This window comes from Protopterus annectens, chromosome 3.part1, assembly GCF_019279795.1.
Source record: "Protopterus annectens isolate FY-2018-M chromosome 3.part1, PAN1.0, whole genome shotgun sequence".
NCBI classification, from domain to species: Eukaryota; Metazoa; Chordata; order Ceratodontiformes; family Protopteridae; genus Protopterus; species Protopterus annectens.
This window is the reverse complement of record NC_056732.1, coordinates 1,708,901,891-1,708,925,664: the sequence shown is the minus strand read 5'-3', so window position 1 is coordinate 1,708,925,664 and position 23,774 is coordinate 1,708,901,891. Positions and strand designations below refer to the sequence as shown.

Here is a 23,774-nt window from a genome sequence, read left to right as displayed (position 1 = left end):
TACTCTTTTGGCCTCATTTCTTTGCTTGTCCCGCAATGTGCATCCTACCAGCTGTCTCAGGCACCTCATCTCTATCACCTCCTTTCGCAATTGCTCTGCCTTTACTGCCCGGTTTTCTGTACCATACAGTAGTACTGATTACATCTCTGTTTTGTACAATTATTTTTCAGCTTTTTTGGCATTCTTCTGTCATACGCTATACCTGACACTCTATACCAGCTGGCCCTCTGATTCTGTAACTCTAGCTTTGACCTCTTCATTTAGGCTTCCCTTTTCCTCAACCAACCCTCACAAATTGCTGAAGCTGTTAACATATTCCACTATATCACCTTTTGTCTTAATTCTCAACTTCTTCCAATTTTCCCAATTTGCTGTCATTATAACTGTCTCATCTGTACTCAGTTTCACACTGTGCCTTCCACATTTCTAGCTTCTTTTCAAGTATTTGTCTCACTGCAAACTTCGTCAGTTATTCTGCTTTCTGATCTTAATCCAAACTGTCCATCTCCCATCTTACTTTCTACTACTCTATGTATTTGTTTATCATTCACCTTTACCAGAACTTTCATGTAATGTGAGAAGAGTTTGATGCCTCTGTACTGCCCACAGTTGTGAATGCCCCCTTTGTTCTTGAACAGTGACACTCATATTCTTATTCTGCAGTCATCTAGAGTATGCCTTTCTCTCCATACTGCTATGAGTACCCTCAGGAGCCATTTCTCCCCTGTGTCACCCAACAGCTTATGCTACTGCATATCATATCTGCTGTGACCTCATCAGAGCTTGTTGCTTTCGCTGACTTCATTTTTCTTAGTGCTGTTCTTACTTCTTCTAGGGTGGGCTCCTCCTCTTTTTTTATTGTGTGCTGTGTCTGGGGTAGTACAGCTTCTGTGGGGTTTTCTTCATTCAGAAGCTCCTGGAAGTATTTCTTCCATCTGCCTTTGATGTCCAGTGGACTGGTGAACGGGTTGTTGCTGGCATCCCTTAAGAAAAGTATCGGATGACCATCTTTTTTACATTTCCATCTTGCTTGCAATCTGATAGAATGTCTTTGTGCCATCTACCGAGTCACTTACCAGAATCTGGGTTTGGAGGTTGGCATAAGTGTTTAGGTGTTACAGACACAAGATGCAGGGTTTGATTGTCGCGTGGGGTCATTGGATAGGCTTAAAAAGGCCTACAAGCGCAGTTAGCTGAGTACTAATCTATGAACCTAAGAAGCTGGTAGAGTATCTTTGATAACTTTTTCTTCACTGTTGCAACTCATTTCTTAGCCTCTTTGTTAGCCAACCAGTATTCCTTCCTAGCCTGGTCCATCTTTTCCATTTCCCACTTTTTTCCTGCATTTGTCTTTTCTTTTTTATACTTCCTGAACTTCTGCATTCCACCACAAACTTTCTTTTTGTACCTTATTTCCATATCTGGCTTGGCTACATATCTGTTTTGTAAGCATCACACATGCTGTTTTGAGGCTCTGCCATTCGTCTTCAATCCCACCTATTTCCTCCTCCTTTTTTAAACACCTTTATTTAATTATCACTAATCAAACCATAGTAACAAGTTCACCTTTACAAACATAATAATTCACATTTGTTGTTATATGTCATATAAGCGAAGAGACATTCTATGCATTATTTAGTTCCTGCATTCTCTTAAACCTCATGTATCCTCCAAAACTTTTTTCTGCATGTATTGTTGCCACAATGTCCCTTTTATTTGTGCAGTTTACTCCTACCCTTTTCTAAAGATCCCACTTCCAGTTATTTTAACTCTGTTACAATATTCACTATTTCAGTTATAGTTGGTTTAAATTTTGATTTCCATTTTCTAGTAATTATTTTTCCTGCAGCCTTTCTTTAGGCAATTTAGAATCTGTAACTTATCTAAAAAAAAAATTTTTCCTTAGTTACACTCACATGCTCACCTAGTATTCCTGACAGAGTACTCTGTATGGAATTTTTGAAGTCTGCCAACTCATTACACTCCCAAAAACACGTGTTCCCTTCCCAATTACCTCTTTCTTCCCCATCACACCTCCAGTATATGCCATCTAGCTGAGGAAGTACTCTTTGGAGTCTGCTTGGGGTATAAAAGTATCTATGCAAACGCTTTCAGGCAAAAATCCTAAATCTTCTAGATTTCATTGCGTATTTGGAAGCCATGCATAAGTCCTCCCATTGTTTCTTTATGAATTGCATATCTCTTTTGTCTTCCTAATCTTTTCTGACCTGTTCTGATTGATTCCTATATTTATAGAGCAATATTTTATATACCCTACTAATTGTACCCTTTTTAACGTCTTGCAATCAAAATGTAGAATGGCAGTTTTACGACTGGTGGTAGTTCGAAATTGGGACACTCAAGGTCCGCAATGCCGAACTGCAAAATTACTAACCATAATAACGAATATTATTCATGCATTCATTATTATGAGTTCGGCATTGTGAATGTAGATCTCGGTACAGTGGGGAATTTCCCATTTTCCTCACTGTAGTGCGATCTTGGAGTTGGTATATTTATGTTGCAGGGGATCTGGAGGGCAAAGGGGGGCTTGCCCCCCTGCAAAACGTTGATGCTAACACTGATGTTCAATTCAGACAGTTGGATGTTGTGAGTGGGACCGTCGCTGTGATGACTTCTGATGTTTTGAACGGATTGGTGAGTATATTTCTGTAGTTTCGATTCGACATTTTGTATAAACGCACAATTGCTGTTCCGAATTTTGATAGTAAACCCTTTTCAACAGCAGGTTCTGTTCTAGATTCAGTTAGAAACTCAACCAGTGCAAGTCTTTTATTTAAGATTCCACTAATCTTTTCTCTTTACCTTCCTTATCAGGGACTGATATCAGAGTATATAAACAATCACTAGCTTGCAATCCAAATGTCTTCTTAGCCTCTTCCCATTCTGTTACCTTTCCTTGTCTAATTATTTGTTCCCAGTACCTTGGTTTCTTTGTCATCTCCTTTAGTAAATTCTAGCTCCCTTTTCTCTGTTTTCTATACCTCTAATTGCTGAATCTTCTTTTTCTGTTTTAATGCTGGCTTAGTTCTTTTGTGTACTCTGTTACTTTATGAAAATAATATTTTGTATGACTATTGTTATTCACCTTAAGGATATTTCCTCTTCTTCCTGAGGTACTAGATCACTGAGCAATTCCTTGAACTGTTCTGCTTTCTTTCCAGTCAACATCCAGGTCTTCAGCCTAGTGTCTGTTGACATTAAAGCCTTCTCTGGCCACTGCTTATAGCGTATTGTGACAACCAGGTGTTCATGCTTTGGGCCAACTGTTTCACTGGGTTAACTTTGAAATCATTGATTCTACCCCAGTACCGTTTCCTTACTAGGAGGAAGTCTATCTGAGCTGCATGTTGGTTACTCTTGTATGTGATTTTTTTGGCCGTCTCTCTTGCTGAACCATGTGATGGCCACTATCAAGCCATTTGCCAAACTAGAGTGACTTCTCCTTCTTTATTACTGTTTCCCCACCCATGTGGACCCAGGCAGTCCTCATATCCTGTTCAGCCTGTCCCGATATGTGTATTCAGGTCCCCTATTATCAGCACCAATTCATGTTGTCCTGCTTTATCTAGTAGGTCCTGCAATTGCTGCCTGAATACACTATTCCTCACTATGTCAACGCTGCTGTGGGGCATAAGCTGAGGTTATGAATACTGCCGTATCATTAGGCTGGAGTCTTGATTGGCATGAGTCTGTCACTAATTCTGGTGACATCCCGTCACTGCCGTCTAAAGCCTCTCCCTCACCACAATTCCCAAACCATTTCTAGCCTGTCCTGCTACTGTGTAGTAGACTCTGAATCCTATGCCAAGTCGCTTTACTACTCTTCTATCTTGTCTCCTGGATACAAAGGATGTTCAGTCTCCTGCTTACCATCATGTCCCCTTCCAAGCTCTGGACTGTTAGCGAACCTACATTGAGTGCAGCAATTCTTAGTTTATATTTGACAAGTTGTTTGGTTTTATGTCCAACTTTCGCTCAATAGAGATATATCAAGCTGGGCAACTGGACATCAGACAGCCAGTAGTTTGTTGGACCAGGACTGCTGGGCCTTATGATGGGTACATTCTGGCCATTAGGTACACATACACCCCTCCCATGGGTAGCATGGGTCCTTGATGTTGGTTACCAGGGGTCCTCAACCCATTTTTCACCAACAGATACCCATGCCTATTTGGTGACATTTGCCAACACAACTGAATCACCTAGAGGCATATTTTACACCTTTGCATGACTGTCAGTCTGTGATATGTAGTTTGCTATCATGAGGATGCTGTGCAGCACAGTAGATGCCCAAAGTGGTTGGTCTAAACAACTCTTCCCCTGTAGGGTACCATCTAGAGTTTGTGCTGCTGCCCGCAGCTCCATTCTTGAGTGAGTTTTTGAGATAGAAACACTCAGCATGTTTTTCTGAAGTGAAAGAAACCCCACAGATAGAAAAGGAGAAAATGAAAACTCCAAACAGGCATTGGCCAGAGGTCATGATAAAATCTTGTACCTTGTGCGTAACAGATAAAGACCTTAAAAAGTATACCAATTGTTATTAGTGTCTATATTACATCACCCTATCGCTTAAAAAAGTGAACGGTGATTAATCCACCCTATGTAAGCGAAAGCTTACAATATCGAACTGTCAGAACAGCAGTTTTTTTCTTACTGTTCCAACAGAAAAAAAAAAAAAAAAAAGGAAAACACTTTATAACATTACATTAAGTGGGTTTGCCCCCCACACCCCCCTACTTAAATATACCAACTCCGAGACCGCACTACAGTGCCAAAAACTGCAGAGTACCGAAGTGACCAAGCAAATTTTTTCCCAGGGAAAGAATTCGCTTACATGCTGCTTTGATATTTTGCCATTTCAGTCTTTTATGTTCGACCAAGACGCATGTGAAAGAATGCGTCTTTGGTCTTCTAATAGGAACCCGGTTATTATATTGCCTGTTATGTCTTATAGGAATTCTTTAAGTCTAGCTGATGTAATAGTGCATGCAAAAAACGCTGTTAGAATGCTGAATATAAAAAGTGTAAAAGTTGTACAACTTGTAGGTATAGACTTTAATAAAGAACATATTATTAATGGAAATAGTTATAAAACAATGGGTTTTCATAATTGTTTAATGGAATGTGTTGTATTATCCGTGCAATATTATCCGTGCAAATTATTTTATATAGCACAAACTAAGAGACAGGTAAGTAAACAAGTGCAGCAACACGTAAGGGACATTAGAAATGGGAATAAAGCAAATCTAGTAGTAGCAAAATTTGTGGCACAACATGACAGAAATCCAGAATGTTTGTGTTAATTTATTAAGTACTACTGTGGCAATGCAGAATTGTAATTGAATGCTTCATAAAAATTATTAATGAAAGAAGCATGGTACTTTTTTTTTTTCATTTGCGACTTTAACACTAGAAGGGTTAAATAATGAATTGCGTATGCAGGTATATAATAAAGCAATGAATTATATGTTTGGAATTATATGAGAGGCGTAATTAATATTCTAAAAATTAGCAAAACTTTCCTATTAGTAATGTGTGTTGAATAAAATGCAAGTTGGATGTACCTCTGTTCTTTCATACTTGGAAGGCATAAAAGCAGAGACATTGGTGTAGGTTCATAGGTTCATACTAGGCTATCTGCCCTAGGGCATTTATAAGCCTAGCCAGAGTGTGTTTGGCTTTCGCCACCCATTTTAAAGTAATTTTGCTATGCCCTTTTTCGAGGTTAGTATACTGTGCCTCTGTCCAACAGTGACACAGAGGTGATACCCGGGGTAAACCTACGATCTCCCATCCACTCATCAAGATTCCTCTTTAAGAGAGTCAATGAGGGACTCTGCCTAACCTGGACTGGGATTTTATTCCGAAGTGAAGGGAGCCTCTCTGTTATGAATCTGTCCCTCCAGCATGTCCTGTTTATTTCAGTGCTGAGGTTCAAGTCTCTTGAGCGCATAGCTCGATGGGATTTGGATTTTCTGAAGTGCAGCATGTCCATTAATTCCGGGTTGGACATGGCTTTATACGTCAGGCACAGATCGCCTCTGAGCAGGTGGTATGCCACTGAGTAGAGCTGGAGTTTCTTTAAGAGGGCAGCATATGGCATCTGTTTGAGCCCTTTGATCCTCTTGGTGAGGTACTTTTGGGGTCTTTCCAGTTGCTGCAGGTGTCTGGTAAGGTACATCCCAAAAGGGGCATTGTACTCAATTATGGGCATGATGAGTGATGAGTAAAGAGGCACGATGACCTCCCCTGATCTAGATGTGAATCCCTTCATGATTAGGTGGGCTATATAAAATGTTTTTCTAACCACTTTGGCCACGTGGTTGTCAAATGAGAGATTGCTATCAACTTGGGTCCCTAGGTCCCTAATTACTTCTTCTGTACTTAATGGATTACCACCTATGTGGTAATTTCTGGGCACTTTGTTTTTGCCAAAGGGGATGACTATACACATTTTGGTGTTTAGCTTGAGGCCATGGCTCTGGCACCAGTTGTCTGTTTCTATGAGGCCCTTTTGGAGGATGCTTGTGTTGGCTGGAGAGTCTATTATGGTGCCCAGTTTGCAGTCATCTGCGAACTTGGTCAGCCACAGTCCTTCCATGTTGGCCTGTACCTCTGAGAAATATATACCAAACTAGAGAGGTCCCAGGACTGAGCCTTGTGGAACGCCACTTGTAACTGGTTTGGAGTCTGACATGGCTCCAGCAATTCTAACCATGTGGGTTCTGTCCTTGAGCCAGTTTGCAACCCATCTAGTGACATAGGGGTTTATATTTAAGCTGGTGAGCTTATCTATAATGTCTGAGTGGGGTATTGCATCAAAGACTTTTGCGAGGTCCGGGTAGGCTGTGTGGACCACCTTCCCCTCGTCAATGGCCTTGGTGATTGTTTCAAAGAAATCAGCCAGGTTTAAGAGGCAGGATCTGCCCTTAACAAAGCCAAACTGGGTAGGATCCAGTGTCTGTAGGTCCCCAATATCTTTATTTATGAGGTCCATGATGACCCTTTCCATAGCTTTGCAGACCAGACGTCTGCCTTTGGAGGATTGGGTCTTGGTTTTATTTGGGATTGCATGATTCATGCATTCCTGAAGGTGTTCATAGAATGCGTTTATAAAGGATTCTGTGGTCTGGGCTGTATTTTCCACAGGCCCGGGGGCTTTGAAGGATTCCACCTCGGTTTTGAGGAGTGTGAAATTTGCTTTAGAGAAGTTTTTCACTGTGGTTTTCAGGGCAGGGGTGGAGTCGGGATGTGAATATCCAGTGAGATTAGTTTATGGTCTGATCTTACCAGTGAGGGATACACTTCTGGTCTGGAGCATAGAGTCCCCATGTTGGTGATGATCAGGTCCAGTATGTTTTCCCCTCTTGTGGGAGTGGTAACAAGTTGTTCCATAGCATTTGAGTTTATAAATTCTAGGAACCTTTGGGCTAGGGTGTTGGAGCTAGAGTAATGCTCCCAGTCTATGTTTGGGTAGTTGAAGTCGCCCAATATAATGGTGTTTGGAGAGACCTTCATATTTTCCAGTGTTCTCAGGAAGGCAGAGTGGGGTTCCTGGGTTTGGGAGGGTGGTCTGTAGCAGGCTATAAACTGGAAGGCAGTTTTACCCACTGTTAGTTGCACATGGATAGTCTCTGATGCTTCGTGCTGTGCCACCAACCTGGAAGTGTGGTTATCTCTGACAAATATTGATACTCCCCCTCCTTTTGTGGTTCGGTCCAAATTTTGGGGCCGAAAAACATGGTATGAGGTATAACCTGGTAGTGCTGGGGTGCTCTCGGGAGCCGTGAACCAGGTTTCTGTTACTGCACAGATATCGATGTTCTCCATGCTAAGGAGAGTTTCGAGTGCGTGAATCTTGAGGTTTAGACTTCTGGCGTTGAGTAGCATTACTCTTAGTTTCTTATCCCTAGTGATACCTTTGGAGGTGGGTTTGTCTTTTGAGCCTTGCCTAAAAAAGGCACTATGTGGGTAGCAAGAGCCTTTGCCAATATCCGAAAGCTAAGGGGTGACAGGTGCAAGCCGTCCCTAGCGAAGCATTGTGGCTTGTCGAGCATGTCATCCCAGGCTGACAGGCATTGGATCCCCTTTGAATGACACCAATACTTAAGCCAATTGTTGAAATTGATCATTTTGTCTTCATATTGTGGCATAATTGTTGGTGAGGGTAAGATGCTACTCAAGGTCAGGGTCATACCGGCCTGGGCTACATGCTCAGAGAGCTCCTCTATGTCTCTTTTCATGTAGTCCAGGGAGGTACGTCTCAGGTCATTCACACCAGCATGGACAATGACTGAGTCATATTTGTACTTGCCTTGGAGTGACCTGAGTGCTTGTGCTATGTGGCGGATCCTAGCGTCCGACAGGCAGCTCACCGTGACCTTCTCCTTGTTCAGCCTGGTGAGTGGGACGTCAGTGTATGGAAGTTTTTTAATAAGATAAAATAAAGTCTTCTTTTAAGAGGTTACCATTATAGTGCTGTTTATGCTATCAATGAAGCCTAGACCCCCCCAATTATCTGTTATGGTATGAAAGTATATGTTATTTTTTTATGAGGGATCCTTGTAGCAGTATAAATAGCAGCCCTCTATTCCTCTACATTCTCTTCCTTGCTGACCTCCCTAGTTATGCATATAGCAGTATAGCATTTAACTTGTATAATTTATATTGTTGTATTTTTTTTGTTTATCTCTTTTTCTCTGTTGCCTGCTGACCTGTGAATTGATTGGTCTATTCATTTCCTGTGGGTTAAGAACTGATCACAGGCGTCTGTCATTGAGGCAGCCAATGATTTATGTGTGTGTGTGTGTGTGTGTGTGTGTGTGTGTGTGTGTGTGTGTGTGTGTGTGTGTGTGTGTGTGTGTGTGTGTGTGTGTGTGTGTGTGTTTAGCTATTATGGGAAACCATCATCCAGGCTGCCAATGAGGTTTCTTTCATTGTGTTAACCGTGTCACCCATTACTCTCTTGGTGGCTGAAGCGTGGTTTGCAGTGTTGACACTTTGACACGTTTGTTTTCACACATGCATTATTCTTGATACAACTATAGACATTCATTGGCAAGGACTGCACACCTGATTCTTGCACAAGGCCTGACTTCCATCAAGTAGGGGTACCTTGTGTCAAGCTCTAGCAAAAAACACACCTTAGCCCTTTCCTCAGAATGAGTGAGCAGGCATTAGCTACTTCACTTCTGTACTTCTAGCTGATTCCTATAGTACCTTGGCAGCCATTCAAGCCCTGGCTATCTGGGATGTAGTCAGGGCTTTGTCTGTGTGTGTGTCACAGAGCCAGGACATTGAATTTGTTTGTTATTGCAGGAACTGAATAAGGTACAAGCCAGCCTTGTTTATGTACACTCTGTCGTGATTCACCTGCAAAAGGCCCATGTGAGCACAAGACCAACTGTGCAGTGCACCAAGGAAATACGGATGCTGCCAGTGAAAGGCAAACTAGAGATAGAAAACTAAAAGAAATGGAAAACCCATTTGATATACTGCTGTAAAAGTCCTTTTCTTGAAGATCATCTGAGTATTCTGTGTCCTAATACAACTGTATTTTCCTTATGTTCCTACCCCCTTACTTCATTTTAGCTCTGAATGTCCCAGAAAACCTCTGAAATAAAGAAATAAGCAATATATGTTAAAGTACAAGTCTTGTTTTTTCTCTTTATGATATGTCTTTGCCTCCCTTCTCAGGTTGATGCCCTCTTCCTGGAAGATTTTAATACAACTCCTTGTAAGATGTTTAAAAAATTTGAAGAGGAACCCATTGCAGCAGCAAGTCTTGCCCAAGTACACCGAGCTGAGCTACATGATGGAACATCTGTAGCTGTAAAGGTCACGTACATATTTTTTAATGATTTATGCATGAAGGCTATGTAAACTCCTTGAGGTTGTCAGGTGAAAAGTCAGTGCTGTAATGTGTGTGGTCTGAGAACAGTAGTTGTGTAATGTGTGATGAACAAGGAATATTCCATAACTGCAGATGATGATATGACAAGCTAACAGTTTAGCATTTGACTGTGACAGTGATATTGTGTAATACTGATTTCTAGTAACGTGTGTAGGGACTAAAAGTTCCAAACCTAAGAGCTTGTCAGTTTTATTTGTGAATGAGACTATGCAATTATTTTTGTATGTATGTATTCATATTTGAATAACTATCTCATATACAGAATAGTTGTATGACTAATTGTTTGCCCAGTTTTACTTTTTAACTTAATTTCCTTATTACTCTGTTAACATTAGGACACAATCTATATACTTTTGTATGTATATTTCTTAATTTGAATAACCCTGTCCTGTTATGTAAATGTACATATCTTACAGCTTTATAGTGTGTTGAAATTTCTTTATGTATTTGAGTATAAATTATTGGGCTGGGTTTGAAAATGTTCCACTGATACCAGTGCCCCAGTCTGGTACACAAATTCACTTAAATACATAAATGAATATACCCTGACAACGTAACCAGAGAGAGGGTTTTTTGGGAGAAGAAATGTGATTAAGTTTGTAAAGTTTGGCATGAAATGTTATAAAGAGTGGTGCCCCAATCAAAATGAAATTGCAGAACTGAAGGCTGCATTTGACACTGAGTACTATGTGTTCACAGTGGGAGATGTGTACTCTTGTACAGTAACAGCAAAGCAGTAACTCTTAAATCAGAGATGAGGGATTTTCAGCTCCTAACCAAAGTTGGAGAAGTGTTAGTGGGTTGGAGAAGTGTTACTGGAACAAAGAACTGCATGTAACCCCATTGTGGGTTTTGGTAATCACTGCAGGAAGCTGGCAGTCTGTTACCTAACAGTAGAAAGAGAGCTGTGCATGGTAACTTGAAGATGAGGATATTCTTTGAGATTAGCAATGCATGACCAGCTATAGGAAATTTTAGCTGACATTTATGAGCTGTGCTTCTGTTTGTGGAACTAATATCTTTGCAGTCAGTGATCAGTCTGTGGAAGATGAGACTTACAGTGAAGTATAAATGTACTCTCAAGCATTAGCTGAACAGTACAGTGTATGAATGAAATGCAATTATTTAAACTCAACCAAGCAGTTAAATGTCAAATATAAATATAATAACCTTGTAAAATAGAAAAAAAAGGTACTTCAACTGCAGAAGAAATTCAAAAAAAGAAAAGTAGAACTAAATAAAGCACTGCTATAATATAAAAGACAGCACAACAAAAATATCCACACAGCACCAAAGAAAGTTTTTTTTTTAACCTGGAATATACTAACTCCAAAGTTGTACAACTGAGGTTAAGTATGCAACTACAAAAACTGTCTTTTGACAAATAGCATAGTTTGTTTTGACACAAATGTCTTTGGTGTGATTCAGCAGAATAGTGTTTTGATGTCCAAGAGTCATGTTGAAAACATTTGCCAGTTGGGAATTCAAAAAACATTTACATGCTCCCTTTAAGGACAGAGATGGATATTGGTTGTCTGTCTCTTGTTAGATAATAGATTAATTATTAGAAAAGGAAAACCAAAATGCTGCTAGTTAGCACCCCTCCCCTGATATGGGGGGTGGGTTGTAAGGTACTTCTTGACTGTCTCTTATGAACTTCAGAGTAAGGACTGAAGAGTTTAATAGATTGCAAAATAAGAATGCAAACTTTGGCAGTCATTTTTTAGAATTTTTTCACCCCTTGCCTGTTACCATCAAGCCCTTCATCCATCCACTTACCTGGCTGAAAGTCAGTCATATGGAGGTTGACATTCACTTCCACATTCCCTGCCTGGCACCTCTAGTGCCCAAGTTACTAGCCAGTCCTACATAATCTGTGTAACAACCACAAAGCTGACCAATACTGGTAAAAGTCTTGACAATAAAGTGTTTGTATATTAATGACTTAGGATTGCTATCAGTGTTGTGGGTATGACAGTCAGGAATCCATGAGAGGGGGTTGTGAAACTGGTGTTGAGAGATTGGCATTCAGTAGTTTGAGTGTGAAGATAGGATGGGGTGGGTGGATGGATGGATTGATGGTTGGATGGATGGATGTAATGCACAGGAGTGTACGCACAGCACTTATTAAACTGAGGACTGGTGCTCTGCAGGAGACATGAGTAAAATGGCAGCAAACTGAGAGCAGACCCTAAGGCTGGAGGGAAAAGAATGTTATTATCTAGCTTAACAAAGTCTAACATGTGGAGTACAGTACAGTTAGTCAAGATGATTACTTCAGCAACATTTTGCAGTTTAAAAGTGGAAGTTTTTAGATGTTTGTCTTGGAATCACAACTTTGGTAATATTCTGCCAGGAGGCTGGATGTCCAATTTCTGGACCACCTCCAAAACTTTCTTCTGATGTGCTCATAATAGTAGCCCCTCCCTTTACAATGTCAGACTGACATTTGGTATAAAAGAGAAGACAGTCGCACCATAACTCCAGTTCCTTTTCATTATGTTAAGTGTTCGAATAGTCTACTTCCATTATGTGGCTTTCAGACAACATCCACAGCAAAAAAACAATGAAGACAAAAAAAGACACATTCTGTCCCCAGAAACATGCTGCAATAATGTGCATGTAGAAAGCACAGTCCACCCAAGGACTTTTATTTGCAATACCTGTTTCACCTGGGAGAAGACCACATTGTCTGTTCTTGAGAACCCTACATTATAGGATTAAACATTGATAATCAGGGTCAGGAGCTTAAAGGTCTAAATAGATTGAAAGAAACTGGAAGCCTTAGTGAAGACAAACAATTTATAAGGTGATCTATCTACTATGGGATTCCAAATTAAAAAAAATAACAAGAAGAATGTCACTGCCCTAGAAATTACAGGTCTAAAAGTGTGAGGAGTTAGGTATCCTAAGAGACACATAGAGACAGTTTTGTCCAGTTCTGTTGAGAATCAGCTTTCTGCTCCCCAGTCCAGAAAGAATGTAGGGAGAAGTCCCTTCCAGTCTTGACCTACAGTGGGTTCCTGTAGTTGGCCACCACCACTGCTGCACAAGCATCTCAGCAGAATGAGTGAGGGTCTTAACACAAGTGTTGATTCTTAGGTAGCCCCTGAAGGATGCCTACATTCTTAAGGTGATGCCACCTCCTCTTGGGTTATGTGAAAAGGCAGATATTCCTTGATCCTCACTAGCAGCACTCCTTAGGGATTCTTCATTAAATTCTGCAGTTTCTGCGATGTCAGGAGTACTCCCTGCCATACAAGAACTAGACCCACACCAGTTTCCCTGGGCTTCTCTGCCCAGCCTTTTTCAACTTTGAAGTCTGACTTTAAGAAATTTGTAGAATAAGATGTTACAAAGTAGAACGGGACTAATCTCCAACCATAACAATCAATGTCAGAAATTTTCCTACATCATAAGATGAGAAGGGAATCTCCCTCCTCTGACTCCTTGAACTCAGATCTTAAGGTAAAGAATTTATTGTACTCTTTCTCAGATCACCCCCCTCATGAGGTAAGATATAAACAGACAGGAGACAGTCTCCTCAAGCCCCCCCCCCCCGCCCCCAGGGGATACTTTCTTCAGCAACACAATTTAATCAGGGAAGACTTCATGTGAAGGACAAAGGAGATCCCAACTTTGAAGAAGTCGTCTCAGGAACTAAACTGTTGGTGGTTTCAGTAGTCCTTGTGGCTTTTGAGCACATTCTTTAATTAGGAACCTTTAAATTCTGATTTTCAGCTGAATGTCCCCAAGAAGCCTGATAGATTCCAAAGGGTTCAGGAAGAGTTTAAACACTTTTACAAGACTTCTGTAATGGATCATATGTTAGTTTCATTAGCGACAACCAAGTGATTGAAGTTGGCACCAAGAATAAATACATTGCTGAATGACCAAGAGAGCAGAATCCTGGTTGGGTTTGTAAAGAAAATGTTCATCTCAACCACATAAGCATTTTGAATGAGTAATTGCCTAACAAACATGTTAACATACCAAGTCAAGGTCCTTGAGTAGGTAGAAGACATGTTCCAGATGAAAACTGTATGGGAAAGTTATTAAGCTTACCCTGATAGCCTTTAGAAAATGTAAACATGTTATAAAATGTACTTGTGGTGCAGTAGAGGACTGTAGCAGGACAGTGATGAGGAAACATGCACAGGTCAGGCTGCAGCTATCCCGAGGGACTTAGGACAAACTCTCTGACATGCCATTAAGAGAAAGATTTCTCTGACACATCCTTACAGACTATATTTAAATGGTTGGAGGAATAAGGCAGAACCATGGGATTGCTAAACGGGTGTTTCATCCTCTGATGTCTAAATGTAAAATAAATTATCCAAGGATAGACATTGCTTTCTTATAAATGGAAAATTAGTTGTCTTATGTTGAGCCATCAAATGGAACTTCCATCGAATGGATGAACATTGAACCCTATCCATCGAACATTCATTCAGCAAATGTTGACCACTACTTCCTTGTCTGCCCTGTTGCCCACTGTAGTGTGGTCCTGGAATTGGTAATTATAGTTGGGGTTGAAGCCCCCCCCCCACGTTGAGCAGTGTGTTGGTGAAGCACTGCATCTGGCTGGGTTTGGAATACTGCGATGGGGCACACTAAGAAGTGGTGGCCTACCAGTTACTTTTGTGATGATGGGAGGTACTGCCAGCCATGCCAGGAAAAGTAGGGTTGTGGATGTATGACTTGTGCCAGCACAGCTAGCTGGAATTTTGTAAATAATTATGTCATTTGTATATCAAACTGATTTGTAAGATGTTTGTGCTGAACATGTATTTTTGAGGTTTTCCTGTGTTAAAATGTATCAATGGTGCACCCTGCTGGAATGAAAAGAAATGCACACGTATTATTGTAACTTAATTAAATGTATATGTTTTAATAGGAGGACACTGGGACAGCAAAGGTTAACCAGCGAGATTATTGTAAGAAAAATAAGGGAAATGTAAAATAGCACCTCACAGTACAGAATAGGACCAGAGATGGTGGATCTGGAAAGAAGCCTTTGTTCATTAGCTCAGTAAAAAGAGGGACTTCCCAGGCACTGCCATAAACATTTAGATGTGTATTGTAGCCGTCTATGCTAAATTCCTGTCTCAGCTTCAAAGGGGAATAGTGTGAGAACATAGACTCAGGTGACCAGATAAGGTCATTCTGCAAGCCATCTTAGATATTATATTTTACAGGGAGTAATCTCTGTCAGTTGAGTATTCTGTTTTAGGAAACCTGACTAGAAAGACTCCTCACATATTTCATTGTGCCTTGCTGTATCAAGTAAGTTATTGGGAATAGTAATTCTCCTAGATTCAGTCAGGAATATAGTGACGCTTAGTTTAGATATTGTTTTTCTTTATTTGTCTGAGTCTGTCCATCAATGTTCTTTTTAGTATTTCCTGTGATTTGAACTCTGTGGTTTACTGTGAGTATATATTCAGTATTTTCATGCTCTTTTATTATTTATTATTAAAAATATTTAACACTTTTGTTGTGGCTGGTCCTTGCAGAAAGTATTTAACCTTTGAGAGTGCTTATATTTATTTGGTGACACTGTGTGGGCCACTCCAGAACCCTAATCTGTCTTGGTCAACTACTAACATTTGTATTAGTATTAATATTACACAGTATAATTTGACACCCTTTGCTAAGGGGCTTAGAGTAGCTGATTATGGAATGTCTGGTGGCAGTGATACCTACCTTGTACTCTGGGCAGAAGGGGACACAGCAGGTAAATCTGTACCAGCTTTTTTTGTGTGTGTGTGTGTGTGTGTGTGTGTGTGTGTGTGTGTGTGTGTGTGTGTGTGTGTGTGTGTGAGCTACGTGCGGCAGGTATATGAAGCACTGAGTTTACAGAGAGGGTGTTGGAGGACTTGGCTTGGACATTCGGCTGAGGACCTAACCCTACAGCTGTACCAGTGGGGAGTCTTACTGGGAATCTGGAGTGAGACAGATATAGAGAAATCCAGACCTCAGTCTGTGTGTGTTCCCTGTGTGCTCGTAAGGGAAATTGTACTTGATGCAGAGAGGTCTGCATTTGGAAATACTGAGTGTATCCATTTGTATTCCAAGTGCATGTTCCACTCCAGTGACAGTGTTGAGGATTCCTTTATCATGGTTTAATTACAAAGTGGTCTGCCATTGTTTCATGGTCACCGTAATGTAGTGTATCAGTGTAGGGTGTATCTTATACATTTTTAAGCACTCTTTTATCCATGAATGTGGGATACCATCAAATGCTTTTTTATAGTCAGTCCATGCCATACTTAGATTTTTCCCCTTTTTACAGTTCTCCACTGTGACTATTTTTTAACAACAAATGATCCTTTGTTTCATATGACTTTCTTTTATTGCCCTTTTGTTCTACTGCCGTAATTGAGTTTACTTCTAAATGACTATGAACTCCTGTGAATAGTTTATACGTCGTTGGAAGGCAAGTTACTGGCCTATAATTTTTAGGGTAGTTTGCAGGTTCACTCTTAAGTAGGAGCATTGTTTTTCCTGTTGCTAGCCAGGGTGTCTGTTCGGCTTGTGCATGTAAATAGTTCTTACTCATGGCTAAATCTTCTTGCAAAGGTGTTAATACTTTTAGCCAAACGCTAGGTACTGTATCTGGGCCTGGGGTTTTCCAGTTAGGGGCTTTTCTTAACTTTATTTCACTCTGTTTGGCTGTTACTTCATCCCATTTCATATCCTGTACCTTTAAACTTTTTATTCTTTCTTTAGCGTTTTCTGTCCATTTAGCATCTTTCTTATGTTCCACAGAATCTTCATAGATATTTCTCCAATATGTATCTGTTTCTTCTTTTTTGCCAGTCTTTCAATTCCTTTTACATTGTTTCCCAATTCTCTATAGAACTTTTTTGGTTCTTCAATAAATTGCTTATTTTGTACTTTTCCTTTATATTTATCTTCATATCCTCGAAGTTTTTCTACCTGTGCTGAAATTTTTAGTTTTGTTATTTGCGATAGTGGATGATAAATCCTGGTCTGTTCTAATACTGTGCATTGCTTTTAGCAAATCATTCTTAGTATTTATGTTGATCTGTTCCCCCTTCTATACTCTAAAAAGTGACACTACTTGTCTTAACTGCTTTATAGTTTTCTCCATTTCATATTTCCATAATGGTATTCGATTTCTCCCCTTCTTTTCCTTCACTACCCTGTGTTCTTGTGGTAGAATTTTATCACTTATTAACTTAGCTGCACAATAATATATCCTGTTTACTTCTGTTATATTGCATGGATCTCTATGAACAGTCGTAATTACTGTGTTCATTTGTTTTATCAGACTTCTGACTTTTTGCATTTTATTAACCTTCTGCATTCTATTTCTTTGATCTTGATGTATCTGTCTATGTCTATTAAATCAAGCAGCTCTTCTCTTAGCGCATCTTCTTCCAAACTGAGGGCACATCCCTTATTTTCCGTTTCCTGCGGGCATTCTATAGAAGGTTCTATAGCATCTTCCTGTGGCACAAATTTCATCCTGTGCCATCTGTTGCTCTGTAGTATGGAAACTCGATGGCCTATCACTCCTCAACATTGCATCAGAGTTTCCACAATTTCCTGTTCTTCCTTTGCTGTCTAATTTCAAGTGAACATTTATACTGGTTTCCTGTGGAAGGCTCCAAATTATCTTCATATGGCACCTGACCAATTGCTTCCTGTTCAACTGGTTTCCTCTTAATTTGGATATCAATTGCTTTATCCTGTTGTGGTGCTTTCTGAATTGGATTTTCTACACTGAATCCGTCTTTTCGCAGGTACTCCATAACCTTTGTTTCTATTTCTTTAACTTCTCCATTACTAATCTCCTTGTCTACTTTTCCTCTTTATCTTCTTATTTTTTGTATTGTAAAGTTTTCCATGTCTGGATTCATTTGCCTGTATTTCTCTTCAAATATCTTTGGTGTTGCAGATATTACACATCAAATCTGTCTTTATTTCCCATGTCCATATTTCTTTTTTATACTTTTCAAATATCTTTTGCTTTTATTGTTTATGTCTTCACACTTCTCTCCAGAGGGAAAGCTTTGATGATTAAATATTTCTTCAGCCTAGTCTAGGTGGCAAGTCTGTAAATCAGGGAGATTGTAATGACCTGGGCCACATGTCTGTGTCTGTTATGATGGCGCCTTTAGTTCAACTGCATGCAAGGTAAATTAAGTAGTATCTGAAGAGTGTCTCTTCTCCAATAAATCCATCCATATCCACACTCTATCTGTAAGGAAAGTTCCTCTGGGGGACAGCTAGGGTGGATTTCAACCAGAAATGCCATGGGGGCTCACCTTGTTCACCTCAAAGTCAGTGGTTCTTTGTGAAGAAATTTGCAGAATAGGTACATAAATTAAAGCAGATATTTGCTGTGTTCCACTTTAGAGTCTTCCAAAGTGAGATCAGTCTGGGCAACCTAAGAATAGTTACAGACAGCGCCACAGTGAGGATGCATTATCAAATGGTGTGATACCCATAGTTGCTGGGCGTACAGATTCATGATGCAAATATGGGAAACAACCACACTTGCGCACTTAAACTGCATTATGTCTGAGAAAAATATCCTGGGAGCAGACTTAAGCAGGTCCATAATCATCAAAGTTGGACCCTCAAGTCTTGAGGAATATCTTGTAGACCCTTAGAAGCCCCTTAACACCATTGTTGACCTCAGCAAAGAAGCACCAGCTTCCTATTTTCTTGTCTAGGTTCCCTAATCTCAAAATATAGGCTGCAGATATGTATAAAATGAAGAGAATAGAGGTCTGTTTTATCTCTCATTCTATGAGTTCTACAGAAGACAAGGGGCAGAAGGAGTGAGACTCATTCTGATCACCTCCTTCTGGCCCATATAAACTCGGTTCTCCACGTTGATATGGATAGCCTGGCATTCATCCCTTTCCTGCCACAGTGTTGCACAGTTGTAACACAGCAGGAAGCTTTACTGGTGCAACCCTGCACTGATCCTTTCAGCCTCATGTATTTTAAGGGGAGGCTTTTGGATGAGGTGGTCCATATTGTGTAAGAGGTTTAGAAGCCAGATACTAGGAAATCATAGTTGGCTAAATGGACTACTGCTGTAATGATAATCTCTAAGGTGAATATAGTACAGTTGTGTGTTCAGATTAATGTAGCAGTAGATGTTTGAGCAGGGAGACCACTGCTACAGCATAGGTTCTCACTTGCAAGTCCCCAGAAATAGAAAATTATTTATGCTACATCTAAAGGGGGCATTGTCCCTAGAGTTTCCCCTTAGCCATTTGGGAAGGGTGTTAGAATTGTCTACATATGCTCACCTAAAACATGCAAACAGTTGCAGGTCAAGCCCTCGTGGAGTTGACAGACCAAGGACTTGGGGGTACTCTTAACTACCCTTGGAGGGGGAGTTACACCCCTAAACATTCTTTATGCTAAAAAGAACTGAAACACACCTAAACATTCTTTATGCTAAAAAGAACTGAAATTATAACAGGAGGAACTATTTCTGTATACAGAACATGGGGCGGACATTAACTGGGGAGAAGATATACTCATGGTGCCATCTGAAGAAAGCACTGGGGGGGGTCTTTCCAGAAGTTGGACACCTGGCCTTCCATTACATCCCCTAGAGTAAGAAATACTGCTGCAACAGTGATCTCCTTTTTGGACATCTACTGTTATGTCACGTTGCACACACACAGCTGCATTATTTCAGGCTGAAAACTTGGAATCTGACTTGTAAAGGTGTAAGCTGGTGTTGGCAGTATCTGATAAGATACTTTACAGAGCAAAAATGAACGTTTGTTAGGCAGTAACCTGGGTTTGTGGAATTTAGTTTCGGGCTTGACTTACTGAATGTTGGCAGCACTGGCAGTAATCACTACTTATAGAATGAGGACTTTGGGGACTGGAAAAGCTTTGGCAGTCACTGGCCTGGTATTTGTAGCAGTGTAGCCAGTAATGGCCAGCTGGCAGGGTTTTTTTTATTAGATTGTGAGTTTGAAAATGGTATCAAGGAAATGGAGCAAAGTGGCTCCTGTACAGTGATTTCTTAGATGAGTATTGCAAAGTGGTTAACAAAGGCTTGAAATCTAGTTTGGGTATTCATTTAACTCATAGGTTCATAGGAGGTTACTAGGCTGTTGGCCCTGAGGCCGTTATAAACCTAGCCAAGAGTTTGCCCATGTTTAGAAAATCATCACCCAGTGCCCCTGAACAAATCAGCAACCAATGCCCCTGCTACTGTGAGTAGCAGTTGTAAACTTTGGAAATGAAGGACTGCTAAATGGTGATGCAGTTGACAGCCTGAAAGACTGGTGAATGAGGGGCCATATATTGAATGAGTGTTAAGGTGTGAAGCCTTGGAAATCAGCATTTATTTTATTGAGAATTCTATTTGTTGAATCTTGGTTACTATAAAACATGCTAAATGTTTCCATCTTAAACTTGCCCAACAATGGAGCTATGGACAGCAGCACAGAGTCCAGATGGTGCCCTATAGGGGGTAGTGTTGCACAAACCAACCGCTTTGGGCTTCTACATTGGTGCAGATTATCCTCAAGATAGGAGGACGTAGATCACAGACTGTATTCTGTGGCAGAGCTAATCACTCGATGATAAAAATATATATATATGTCTCTGGGTGATTCACCCAATGTTACCAAATGGCCATGAGTATTTGTTGGTGATTAATGGGTTGAGGACCTGGCTTACTCCATCCTATGCCAGAGACCCATGATAACAGTAGGATGGGATGTATTTGCCCTGTGGCAGTGTTTTTAAGGTGTATTATTTAATAACTTTATATTCATATCTTTTTAATGTACTTTTTATAGTTGATAATTGATGATGTTTTTAGGATGTCATGCTTAACCTGACATTGTTCAATCAGTACTAAGAGTGGTTAAGAATTTTTTGAGATGGGAATCCATTGAGGGGTTAACATGGTGGTGATTAATCAATGATGTTTTAAATTATTGTAGGAAGTATTTAAACTGGATTGATTGTGCAATTTGTTATCTGATTAAGTCTCTCTTTCACGAGACAAAAGCGCTCATGTACTGTGTTTTATTTTTCATTTAAACTCTATATACTTTTACTGGACCTCGGTTGCTTTGTTGGACTACATTTTACTGGATTTTTGTTTTTTTGGCATTGGCTTTTGTTATTCTGTGATTTGGTGTGACATATTTTGTGGTTGCAGCTCGGTAGGAGATGCGGTTCAATTTTGAATTCTGTTGAGCATAGTGGGATCGATTCCACTTTTGAAGGATGATTTTCTGCAGCTTAAGGATGATGTGGCAGTGTTATAAGGTGACCTAACATGTCTTGTGGAATTGTTGACTCAAAGGAAGGCCCCTTTAACACTATCAACGGAGCAGCTGTGCCAACAGGAAGTGATTGTACATCATCCATTTCTTGGACACTTCTGGTTGACCAAGGTTGAGACAAAAATGGCAGCATTAATGTGAGAGTGGCTCGGACTAACAACGGCCACATTGCTAGTCCTAAGAGCGGTGCTCAACAATCCAGCTGTGGCAAGAATTATAAACGTACTATCAAAATAGACATTAATGCCATTAGACACTCTCCAGAATGCTTTATTGATCAAATAACTGTTTGTGATGATATTCGTAGGAAATTTAAAACTATTAAAGAAACACCATTCAAGTTTCATTATAACAAAAGCCACACTAATTTAACGGACAAAAGGGAACCTGTTAAAGTACATTTTCCCTTGAGAAGTTGCTGTTTAAATTCAAGAGTGTACAAATTGAAAAGAATTACCTTTGTGAATGTTTAAATTTAAAAATAGTCCCACAGGGGCTTCAGTTTTGTAAATTCCCTTTTGGGATTAGGTATGACATTGACATTGTTGTCAATTTTGTCAAATTATTTGACAAATGTGGTTTGGATCTTATTTACAAAATGGCAAAACTTAATGAAGTTGAATTAGACAAATTAGGTCCTAAACTTGATAGTAGGCCATGGTGGTGCAGCGGTTAGCATTGTCGCCTCACAGCAAGAGGTTCTCCCATTCGATTCCCGGCTGGAGAGCCTTCTGTGTGGAGTCTGCATGTCCTCCCCGCGGTCGAGTGACATCTAAAGACATGCAGGTAGGTGCATGCGTGATTGGGTGTGCCTTCTTTGAAGGTTGGGTGTTGGGCTGTCAACTCGGCACCGTAAAAATCCACTGCCAATCATTAGCGGACCGGAGTTCCGCTGTGGCAACCCCTAACCAGGAAAAGCCGAAAGACTATGCAGGTCCTAAATTTGATAGATTAAACCAAAACATTGTGGATGACCTTTTTCCAGAATATGTTTTGTATGAGAGAGGCGCGACAGAAAATTTATAAATTTGTTTAATAAAAAAAACATAAAAAAAATTAGTTGGGGATGTCAGACAGCATGCAGACAACAAAGTTTATTCAGTACCCAAAACTGGTAAGAATTATGTGGTTACAAGATCCCCTTTAGTACCTGACCACTCGACCCCGAGAATTGAAAGATTAGATAGTAACAGTGGGAGATTTAGATGAATTGGATTCTTTTTCCACCAGCGAGCAAGATTTTTTACCCACCCACAGATCAGAGAAGTTAGCGAGCAAAGGCAAGCAGACAGTGGAAATAGATCCATCTCATCCGATCAAGAAGAAAAAGAACAGGTTAGGGGCATGGAGGAAGATATGATTACTTTCCACCATGATGGAATTGTAGCATGTTATAAAGGTTTCAAAATCTATAACTACACTGACAGGCCCCTTTCTAAGGAACATTTTACCCTGGTTTTGAAAGGATTTAAATTTATTCCTAACAATAAAGGGGATGTAACTGGCACTCTGCTCGAGTTGAAGTTATTTATGAGAAAATTAAACCTGAATTTGTTTTTTTAAGAAACATGGTAACAGTATGAAATTAGAAAGTTTAAAAAGGCATAGTACATTCAATCCACCTTTAAACCCCGTTATTCAGGTATTTGCAAATTGTGTCACAGAGGACATCTATCAATTATTTAAGGAACACAAAAAGTACTATTTTAACCTTAGCAGAGGGGAAAAAGAAGTTTTAAAGGCAATAAGAAGTGACAGTGGTATTAGGGTCATGATACCTGATAAGGGGGGTGTGGTAGTATTATTAGGCATGGAAGATTACAATAACATCATGACCAATCTGTTATTAAATTGTGAGACATATTCCTCAGTGTCTAAAAATGAAATAACTATAGCATACAGTAGGATTGATTCCTTGTTAGAAGGTAGGATAGAGTAAGGTACCTACGATTTCTTAAAACAATCCCACCCCCTGATCCCAAACACCTTTGGCATACCCAAAATTCATAAGTCTATAGTCTCCCCCCCCCCCTTTTGTTCTATTGTTTCAGCAAAAGGTTCTAAAACCCACCAATTGGCAGTATTTATTGACCATCATGTAAAATAAGTTATATTTAGAACCTCCCATCTAGTAAAGGATTCATGGGACTTTTTGGGGAAATTAAAACTAACTTTATTGAAGAAGGTTTAATTTTTGTTGTGATCGATGTGAAAGATCTTTTTACTGTTGTCCCTAAAAAAGAAGGATTAGAATATTTTGTTGACACCCTTCGCCGCCACGACACATTTTCCACTGACACCCTACTTTTACTTAATGAACTTATGGAACTTGTTCTTGACAACAATTTTCTATATTTTCAAGGGGAGTACTATCAGCAGGTTATCAGGGTTGCAATGGGTGCAGCATGCTAACTTGGTCATGCTAGGGTGGGAAGAGGAACATATTTTTAAGAGTCCTTATGCTGATTTCCTCCGTTTGTACATTAGATTTTTGGATGAGATTTTTATTTTGTGGAATGGGGAAGAGG

General features: G+C 40.0%; 1 protein-coding gene across 1 annotated transcript in view; it reads left to right on the top strand.

The window, feature by feature from the left end:
- ADCK5 (aarF domain containing kinase 5) overlaps positions 1-23,774 on the top strand; it is a 1,011,483-nt gene that overhangs the window by 450,850 nt on the left and 536,859 nt on the right. Inside the window, exon 6 of the mRNA XM_044067719.1 lies at positions 9,721-9,861. Coding sequence (XP_043923654.1) covers positions 9,721-9,861 — 141 coding nt within the window. The remainder of the gene's footprint in view (positions 1-9,720; positions 9,862-23,774) is intronic.